At 36.7% G+C, this 10,865-nt stretch overlaps 1 protein-coding gene across 1 annotated transcript; it reads right to left on the minus strand.

Annotated features, from left to right (window-relative positions):
* Nucleotides 1-6,907: 6,907 nt before the first annotated feature.
* Nucleotides 6,908-9,558, minus strand: LOC147286514 (uncharacterized). Its single transcript, XM_086239135.1, has one exon. It carries the CDS (start codon nt 9,143-9,145, stop codon nt 7,721-7,723), a length of 1,425 nt encoding a protein of 474 aa, XP_086095261.1. The 5' UTR covers nt 9,146-9,558; the 3' UTR covers nt 6,908-7,720.
* Between the last annotated feature and the right edge of the window lie 1,307 nt (nt 9,559-10,865).

The raw sequence follows: 10,865 nt of genomic DNA on the forward strand, positions 1-10,865 counted from the left end.
GATTATTCAGCGTGTATCATGTTATGTTCTAGTGCGGAACATTGATTATAGTCTGCAGTAACTTCAGTGGGTGCATGTGCCTCATGAATTGGAGCAGACAGTTTTTGGGTTATTATAGTTGTTTTCATACTCCATGCTAGTCATTAACTCTATGTATTTTGATGAACCATATTTTTGTCCTTCAGAAAGGGAGCTTAAAATCTGCAAGACTGTAACATGCACACCCTAACAGAAAAGAAACAAACAACTAAATTGACTACAGTTAATTTTTTCATATTCCTCCTCTTTTTCTATGGTGCTGATATAGATGTTGGTACAGGGACCTTAACCGCATCTGCAAGATCATGAACAGTGTACTCCTAAATCTGAGTTGTTGGGTTCACTGCACAGCAGACATTGTGATTCCCAACAAACATGATATCCAACTATCACACAGCTTCCTATTTTTGGAAGAACTTCGAAATTTACAGTAACCTACCATTTTAAACCTAACATCAACTATATGTTGCATAACTTTCTTTTCAGTGTTCTGTTTTTCTCTCAGCCCAAGAATGACAGATTAAACTATCCCAAACTAGTCTCCCCAAACCTAAGAGCCAATGTCCAATTAGTAATCTACACCTGTTTTATGGGTTTGTCTTGTACAGTTAGCTTGGAAACAATGCATGCCTGGGAATAACTTGAGGAACTTGAATCAAGTGACGCCAATGTATAGTACGAAGATGTTTCCTGATGAAGTTCCAGGTCTCACTGCAATTGTAGATTCCTGATTTCCAAATTTCCCAGCTACCCAACCAGAACTGCCCGGCCTTAGGTGAATTCCTACTCACCCTACTTAAATATGAGAATATCAACAAGCTCTTATGTTCTTGATGGTCGCCAGTTCCACCTACCATTCGGAATTTAGTTTTGCTTCACCATAGATTAGGCTCCTTCCTTGTGTTTCCATTAAGGTCCTTCAGGTTGCCATGAATAAAACTGTATGAAAAATTACCCGTGTGCTGTTGAATAATATAGGATGTTAGATCAATAAACATGTACTCTCTAGCACTGACTTGATGAGCTCTAATCTTACTGCTTCTCTATGTCTATATTTTCTCTATAAGAGGAGGGAGGACAACTTCAAAGGATGGTTGACTGGAAATGCGGGGAACCCCTAGGTACCTTAGTTTCTCTTTAACTCATCAGTGTCGGCAAAGAATACCTCACTTTTATCTGAGTTTGGTTTCTGCAATGTTGGAAAATAGATCAAGAACTGTTTTAATTTTCCTGATAGAAGTTACATCAACTGTGGGATGAAGTCATTAGCAAAACACAGATGGGAGAGTTTGAGTTTCACATATCATGTGAAATTTAAAGTCGCATGCAGTTTTTTGATTCATCACTTTTGTAAAAGCCTTCAAAGAGGTAAGGTGATAAAGGGTCATCCTGCCATAAACCTCATTCTCCTTAAAATATCCAACCAATGGCTATTTAAGGGCCACTGAAAACTTTGGATGGGTTATGAATTCTCTGGTCCAATGAATAAATTAAGTTGGAACTCCAATTGCAGCTATATATGAGAATGAACTCCTTGCTTCTTGAGTTGTAGGCTTTCGTGAGAAATCTTTATGGCACATCTAGCAGGTCCTGAATTTCTGTGATAGCACTTGAAAAGGTCTTGAGCTAATATCATTCTCTGCAATATTTCTGCCTTGGACAAAGGCAGTCTGATTTAAGCTAATGAAATCTGGTAAGTTTGCTTTTATTCTATTAGCTGGAATTTGTGATGCACTAGTATGTAACACTGCAACAAGAAATTGGACCAAAATTCTCCCATCTTTGAAAAGCTTTTTACTTAACGATCAAGGTCATTGATATTGCATCGATTTCACCAAAAAGTTTCCTGTATTGAGGAAAAGATTTTATTGCAGAAAAACTACATCTTTCCTTAAGATACCCCAAGCTTTCTCATGACCAATTAATCATCAGGTCCTGGAACTTTGTTGCTATCCATGTTAAACAAAGTTGTTTTCATTTCTTCAGTGATAGACTTGATCAATTCCCGGCAGTCCTCACTTTGGTATTGTGCTTGTTATTTGTAAACACTCTTTATATGCAAACAAAGTATGTAAGAGCGGTAATCACTCTTAATTCAAAACAAAGATGAGATAGTTATCAATTGGATTTGTATGGTCCAATAGGGTTTTGAGATTTGGATTCAGTTTAATACTTCAACATGGGTTCATGCAGTTGTGCCTTCTGAATTATAAGTATAACAATGGCAGAGATGTTTGCAGTACAATATTTATTGTCTGCCTGGAAAGCAATTACAAATTTCTTCAAAATTCAACCCATTATCGCTTTTGAATTTTTAGCAATGTTCAATTTCTTGCCTTGTCTTGTTCTCCTTCAAAGTTTTTACCTGGCTGAGTTTGTATTGATTGTTCTTGAATTGATATTTATTTTGGTTTTACAAATTATGGTTCTTAAATTGGATTACTACCAGAAAAAACCCTTCAATTGAATTAATTACTGCCAGAAAAACTCTTCAATTGAGTCCAGGTCTACATTCTTTCTCCACAACTGCATTCTTTTCTTTGTACATATTGTTATTCTTGCACAGATGTTGCTTCAAAACCCACTGGAAGCTGTTACAATGGTGTGTCTGAATGCATAGGATCAGCCTTTAGGTTTCGTAACTTTCTGACCAAAGTTTAGGGCCGATTTTGTGGCTACCGAGAGCATTGGCCATACTGACTAGCTATTGACCGAGTGGTATATCTCTCCACAATGTTAGAGGTTCTAAGTCCGAATTCCCCTCCCATGACGGAAGAGAAAAAAAGAAAAAAAAAGAAAAAGAAACTATTGGCCATGGTATAGTTAATGTTTAGGAGCAACCAAGATATGTAAAGTTCCAATGCTAGAGTAGGGCTGATCAAGGACAACAAACTATTTTCGCATGGACAATTGAAAATGGATGTTTTGTTTTTGTAACACCTTCATAAACAATGGATTCGATTGGTTAAACTTAACAGTCACTTTATGAGCTGTGTGACTTGACAGATCTTGAAAAATCCTACCTTGTTAGGTTCGGTCGTTTAAATTTGACATTGTGGTTACTTTATAGAATTGACATCTGATTTTTGTTTTGGCCGCTAATGGACTTTTGACCTTAATATCAAGAGTCATAACTTATCTTTGATTAGGAAAAAAAAAAAATCTATGAGTCTCCCCACCTGGCAAAATACTCAAAAGGATAAGAAATTTTACGTAACGCTTGCCCAAAGTTATGTGCAACTGTATCTGCAATTGTATCTAAACAAATACAATTAATCTTTAATTATAAACTAATAAATTTTCTAAATTACACTAAAATGCACATTCACACACTCAAATCACTCATAATAACACAAATAAATCTCTTAAACTATGCTATAATACACATTGACACATCCATATCACTCATAATAACATAAAGAAAATACCATTGTAATGGTACTTTTTAATTATTGCTATTGCAATGCAGCTATAAAAATATAAAATAAAACAAAAGCGTTTGAATACTTCAATGAACGTTAGAACACTCAACGGAAAATTGAAAAACCTGCATAATTTTGTCATGTTCTTAAACTAATTCCTCATCAATTTGGGTATTTCTCAAAGTTATCAAGGTGTTTTGTATAGTCTATTATGATATTAATTGACCAGATTGTCAAATTTTGACTAGGCCATTATTTTCACTTTGTATTTTTTTTTTTTTTTTAGAAAAATGATAAGGCAAGCCGTGGAGGCTTGTAGTTCAAATAGTTGAGTGCATTTATTCATATACTTAAAGACCAGAGATCCTCTGCTCTCCCTTTAATCTCCCTTGTAACCCGAAAAACAAAAGATAAGGAATGTAAGATTCAAACTCTTACTGAGAGCTTAGAAAGTAAATGCTTTATTACTTGAGCTAAACTTCTTTTCTCTCATTAAGGAGCTTTCTTAGTCCAAATTTTCAGTTGTTTCACATTGTTGAATTTTCAGACAAAACAAAATGGTCAAACTTGAACATATTTGTTTTCTTCCCAAAATTTTTGGAAAGTAGGCTGAAATTAAAAATAATAAACTTTGAAAGATATTTTAGACATAAAATCTTGAATTTTATGAGCGAAAATTTACCTAATCCAAACTTGGTTTCTAAAATCAATATTCAAGCCCGGCCAAGCAACAAAACTAATCCCTTTAAGAAATTAATTATCATTATCTTGTACTTGTAGCAGCCGCACCCTGACATAAACATTGGGGTTTGGTTTAAAGAAAGGGTTTGTTTATTACTTAAGTACACCATGGCTGGCTGGGTCGCCACAATTTGATTTGAGATAATTGAATTAATTTATTGTTTTAATAATAATCAATAATTAATATCTATAGGATTGATTTATTTATATTAATTAGCCACATGATTTGTAATTATATCATGTTTGTTTGTTGTGAGTTGTGACCACTTCATCATCGTTATCGTGCCGTCACAAATAAGAAATGGGATTGATCTCACCTCATGGGACGGCCGATGGGTCCCACCTTTCCTCATCATTCAGTCAATCACTCATTTCAAAATATTCATTCATTCATAGCAATTAATGTGAAAAGTGTTCGTTCAGCAATGTGATGTGCTCTGTTACTGACTTCTGTTCTGCTCTGTTAACTCATCTTTTTAAAGTTTTTTTTTTTTTTTTGGCCAAGATATTTTTAAAGTTAAAAAAAAAAAAAAAAAATTTCTTTTTAAAGTTTTAAACAATCACAAGAAATAGGATTGTTTGTTGATTATTGAATGAAGATTTCGTATTTATATTTGAAACCACGTCGTTTTGAAGTTTATGAATTGAATATAGTTATGGAAAAGTTATTATTAACTTGAGTTTAGATACAAGTTTAAAGCTGATTCTAAAATATAAATAAAAGATCATATGAGAATTGCATAGCTGAGGAGTGAGGTACCAAGTTATCTGAAAGAAACTGTGCAGGTGACTGGATTACAGAGGTGAGCAATGAGAGCTATAATTTTAGTTAAATTGATTTTTAAATTATATTTAGGCTTTCTTTTACGCAGTGGCTATGGTTATGCCTTTTCCTAAGCCCATGTCTGCATGTCATATTCCACGGCTTTGAAGTAAGACGGAAGAAAGGTTTCGAGTATTGAGCAAATCGACGAGAAGTCTGCTGTAATTTTTCTATTGAACCAATAATGACTGCAGTTCAATTAGAGAAACTACATTATTGATTGGTAATTAAGTTTTGTTTTAGATTTCTTAGCAGAGTGCAACTTGTAAATACGAGTTATTTGCATTTTATCACAAGGTTAGGCTCTCTTCAAGCGTGTTGAATGGTTAATTATCCTGCAGAGAAACATATTATTGTTGGCTTTAGCCAACCTCTCCAACTTTTGTTATCAGCCAAGAGAGCATAATAGGATTGCTCACTTTGTGTTAAAGGAACATGGTATGTTCTTTTGGTTAGAAAATGGTCTTGCATGTGGCTTATATATTGTATTTAATCTGTATATCCTATAACCAATCTTTATTTTTAATAAAAGTTAGACTTTTCTTCTAATTTTTTTTTTTTTTTAGGCTTTAAACTCCTAGGTTCTAAACTCTAAAACAATAATAAATTCTAATATAATAAACCCCAAATTGTAACACTCCATAAAATAGTCACCCTTTTGTCATTGAGTAAAAAGTAGAATTAAAAGACAATGTTCGAATAGACATATATTTTTAAGGGTTAAATACAAAAATGGTCTACGAACTTTATACTGATTCTCAATTAGGTTAACTAACTATAAAAATTATCAATTTGGTCTATGAATTTTTCTAGTTGTACCAAAGCAGTACAAACGTTAATTTCCATATGAAAATTAACGAAATTGATCACATAAAAATGTGATAAACAGACTAAAATGCCCCTGAAAATGTGGTCACTTGCTGTGCATATAACCAGTTTTCGTTAAATTTTTCGATGAACCAAATTGACACTTTTTAGAATTAATAGATCAAATTGAGATTCATTGTAAAATTTATAGACCAATTTTGTATTTAACCATATTTTTAAACTTCTTCATGTGCCTTAAAAATATGGGTTCATTAGATTATAGGATTGGACCACTAATGATGTTGGTGAGGACAATTATCTCAATCACTTGAGTTCTAGCCTTCTAGGACAAAATTCAAAAAGACGGTCTTACTTTTTTTTTTTCACGGTCAAGTTAGCAAGTCAATGTCTTTAATGCTAATAATATTAGTGGTTTGGTAATATAATGTAATTTACTATAAAAGTAAATAAAACTTTTGTCGTTTACTCAAACACATGAATTTTTATGGGTCTTGACAGATTTAACTTTTTTTTTTTTTACATCTACACTGAACCTAAAATTTAAACCTTGACCCACCCCTCACCTTCCAATACCACAAGTATATTTAATCCCAGATTTAGGTATGCTGAGGTGTGAAAAAAAGTATATTTAGTCCCAAAGGTTGTTACCTCAAGTAGATAAGTCCTAACATAGCAGAGCCCTTTTGTTCACAATACCACTCAATTTACGTAAATTCTGGGGTATTGTCATTGTCATTGATGTTCAAGTCACAAGATTACCCACCTAAATTTCAGTTTTGTTCCTAATCTCCTTGGTTGATAAGCGTTTTTGAACTAGCCACTTACTCTCAAAATGTAAATAATTTCTGAACCCCACGACACATCCTGAATAGGAAGAAATCATTTCTTGAAAGGAAGACGAAAAAGAATAAACAAAAATAATGCATATATACAATATAAGCAGTAGAACTAGAAAGTGAAGGCTCACAATGAACGATATAAATACACCTACAATCAAATTAAGTATATAAAAGCAGACATAATACTATCACAATTCACAATGGGGTAGAAAAAGTCCAACAAAATGTACAAGTTCTATATATAAATGGCTTCCATCGCCGGAGCTGAAAAACGAAAGCTCGTGATGGCCGGGCGGAGGACCAATTGAGAAGGAGATCACAAAACCGTCTCCCTCTGCGGTGGTCCAGCACACACTACATCAAATTACACCCAACAACTTAAAAAAACTACTAAAAACATGTTTCTGAATAATACACAATATATAATGACTGATCTGCCTAGCTTTAAGTAGTACATATATGATAATACTCTACATAAGACATTACTATAATACCAACACTAGCTAGTAGCTAGGAAGTGGGAACAAAATGCATACATGGCCCGCAAACCATGAACCAGCTAATATAGCATTGCCTCTGCTGAAAGGCCTGAAAAAACATGCAGCCTTTGTGGAGCAGATGGAGAAGAGTGTGAAGTGAAGAAATTAAATGCATGAATTTTAAGGAACTGAAAAAGTCAGAACCAAACTAAATTTGAAGCTTTTGTAAGAAAAAGTCACAAGGCTCCAAAGGATCATATATGGGTTGGTTGTCTATGGAAAATCTGCAACCAGATGTGAGGAGAAATTAAGGGGAGGGGAGCTGAGGACTAATAATAATATGATGATCTACCATGAAGTAAAGGAAGGAGATAATTAAGTGGTGGAGGTGTTTTGGGTTTGAGTTTGAGTTTGAAATGCATGTAATTGGGTTGGTGTTTTTTTGAAAAATTGGACCAGTGAGAAATATGCAGAGGGGATTGATTTTCCTAAAACTAGTCCTACAACCTCTAGAGAAATGCAAAGCTCTTAGGAATATTGAATGAACCTTCAATCATGGTCCTTCCAAAAGAAGGGCTTCATGGGACATGAAGGGGATAAAGATGAAGCCGAATCCGGATCCTCTTGCTGGCTTTGATGAATTAGTTGAGGAGGATTGTTAGTATCATAGTCCTGCTGCTGATTTGGGTTTGGATTGGTAAAAGAGAGATGGGATTGCAGCAGAAAATTGTTGGTGGTGTCCAAATCATCCCACACAGGACTGCCTGGACCCCAACCTGCAGGAATTGCATTCATCCAAGCCTCAGCCATTTCCCCCCAAATCAATTCTTGCGAACCCGAAATCCCTTCTTCCTCACCACCATCACACGCTTTCACCTCACTCGACCCCAATCCCGAATCATTGTCACAATTCTCTTCTTGGGACTGTGGCACTGGTGGCGGTGGCATTGCCTCCAAATCAAGACTTTTCTCAACCTCTTGTTGAGGCTGCTTGCGGGTCCTGCCTGGCTTTGAACGTTGATAACTGGGAGGTGAAACAGAAGTAGTTGTCGAAGTTGGAGCTGTGGAAACTGCTGGTTTGTCTTTGTTGAGGAAAAGCTCAGGGAAATTAAGCCTGGCATTCTCTCCTCGCAACTTGAAGGCCTCGCGGTCATAGGCCAAGGCAGCATCTTCGGCTGTGTCGAAGGTGCCAAGCCAGAGGCGAGTTCTGTTCCGAGGAAGGCGAATCTCGGCTACCCATTTTCCCCAATGCCGTTGCCTCACTCCCCTGTAAAGCTTGGTTGTGTTTATAGGCATTCCCGCCGGAGGCCTAAACAATGGCCTCCCATCAGGTCCCAACTTGTTCATCATCATCATCCTTCCTCTCGGGCTCAAATTCAAAGCATCGCTCCAATACTGAAGCACTTGCTGCTGCTGCTGTTGCTGCCAAAACGCCGAGTCTCCGAGAAAGGCTGGCGGATAAACCATGCCATGTTGCTGCTGCTGCTGCTGCTGCTGTTGGGAGGAAAAAGATATCATTTGCTGCGGATTTTGCTGTTGTTGTTGTTGTATTTGTTGTTGCTGTTGTTGAAAAAGTGGCAGGGGAGGAAATATAGGCAAAGTAGAGGTCCTAAATTGGTGTGGAAATTGCATAGGCTGCTGAGACTGAGACTGAGATTGAGACTGAGACCCATCAAAAGCAAAAGGGAAAACTATTCTAGAAGAAGATGAAGATGGAGGAGGACAAAGAGAGGTTGGTGAATCTGAAAATGGTTGGTGAACTGGGTCTTGACGTTTGGGGCTTTTGATCTTCTTGAGAGGCCTTGGGGATAGTGACATGGAAGCTTCATCAAAAACTGGCTTCCATGGCCGCCTCTCGAAGCAAAGACCAAGATCGATGCCTTTGCCAATCTCCCAATCTCGGCTTGTTTCGTCCATCTGGGTTTCATCAACAACACCCTTCTTGGACTTACCACTCTTTTTCGTTGCAGCCATGCTTAACCTGCTCGCTTTCTCTGCCTCAAATAGAGATTCAGAGAGAATTTGAGATGCGTCACCAAAGCAAACACGCAAAACAAAAAGGCAATATTCGAATCCCAAAGGAAAAGAAGGGAGGAAAATTCAATGGCCAGATAAAAATTTTGGCCAAGGAATAAAACAAAAAGAACAAAAAAAGAAAAAGAAACAGAGACTGAATTTTAGAATCTGGGTTTGGATTTCAGTAGCTAATCCGATCGAACCAAAAACAGAATCGGATACCAAAAGCGTAGCAACCCATCTCAATTCAATGAATGTAGAGCGCGAAATCGAGCAGAGAGAGCGAGCAAGAGACGCAAAGAACAAATATCCGAGAGAGAGAGAGAGGGGTGTGTGTCGTCGCGGGTGTGAATGTGAAAAAGTTGGGTGGCAGAGAGCAAATTGAGCAGAGTAAGTATCTTTGCGAGAGAGAAGAGCAGAGGGGGTTTTATAAGAGGGGAGATAAAAGATTTTTGAATGAGACTTTTTGAGGATAGAGATAGAGAGATAGAGAGAGAGAGAGAGAGAGTATGTAGAAGTCTCGGGATTGGTTGGCTTTGTTTGGGCCCCACACGGCTTGGTCTTTCTGTCTTTGCTTTCACTCTAATTTCTCTCTGCAACTCAACTCCCACTAACCAACCCACATCTGTCTTTCTCTAGTTTTTTAATATTTATTTATATTTATTTTGGGTTTTGGTCTGTGCATTTGTCTCTGTCTTTGTTTTTATCTGTTCCTTCTCTTTCTTGCTTTCAGCTCCGGGGCAAAAATCTGAGGGCGCCGGTGAATGGTAATAGTATAAGCTACGGATGGGTTGTATCCGTACGATTGCGTGGCGCGTAGGTATTGGTGGTGGGGGAATGTGACTACATTTGAAGCCCATGATAATTTCACGGCACTTGGTTTCACTTTGAGTAAAATATTAAGATGGCATTGGCGGTTATGGACAAACCCTTTTGTTTCTCATATCACACCCTTTCTCATTACATATTTATTTTATATTAATTTTTAGGCTTATTCGGGTAAATACTCTTAAAAGTTGAAAATACCTTGTATTCTCACTTTATTCTTTTAAATTTTAATTTTCTCACTTTGTTCTCGAATTTTACAAACTTCATATTCTGTTAAGTCCGTCAATAGCTCCGTTAAAAAATCTGACGTGTCGCTTACGTGGATGGGCAACACGTCAATTTTTTTTACGAAGTCATTAACGGACTTGATGAAATATGACTTATTAAAAAAGTTTGTAAAATTCGGGAAATAAAGTGAGAAAATTAAACTTTAAAGAGGCAACAGTAAAAATAAAAGTTACTTTCAAGAGACATTTGTGCAAATAAGCCTAATTTTTAAACAAGCTCTCACTACACACCCTCACATATTTTGAAAATACTTCCAATAAATAAAAATGAGAATATCCAAATAAATAAGAAAAGGAAAAAAAGCTCAACCCTATATCTGATCCCAGCAAGAACTGGTCTCTTTCTACCCCAACGCCATTCTTGTCGTTAGCAGCTGGACCCACATCGTTGACAAATTACCTCATATCCCTCTCTCCTTCCCTCCCTCTTTCTCTTTCTCTTTCTCTTTCATTCCTCCTCTCCCTTCGCACTTCCCCTGTCGAACGTAAGGGCTCTAGATCGGTGGTCACTCACCTCCAATTTGGAGGTCGGCAACCTCCTTCACATCCAACAAGGGGAGTGC

This window comes from Dryas octopetala, chromosome 4 (genome assembly GCF_963921425.1).
Source record: "Dryas octopetala chromosome 4, drDryOcto1.1, whole genome shotgun sequence".
Classification (NCBI taxonomy): Eukaryota; Viridiplantae; Streptophyta; class Magnoliopsida; order Rosales; family Rosaceae; genus Dryas; species Dryas octopetala.

Bases quoted from the DNA above. Each gene is read 5' to 3' on its own strand.
- LOC147286514 (XM_086239135.1), bottom strand. From the start codon at position 9,145: ATGGCTGCAACGAAAAAGAGTGGTAAGTCCAAGAAGGGTGTTGTTGAT.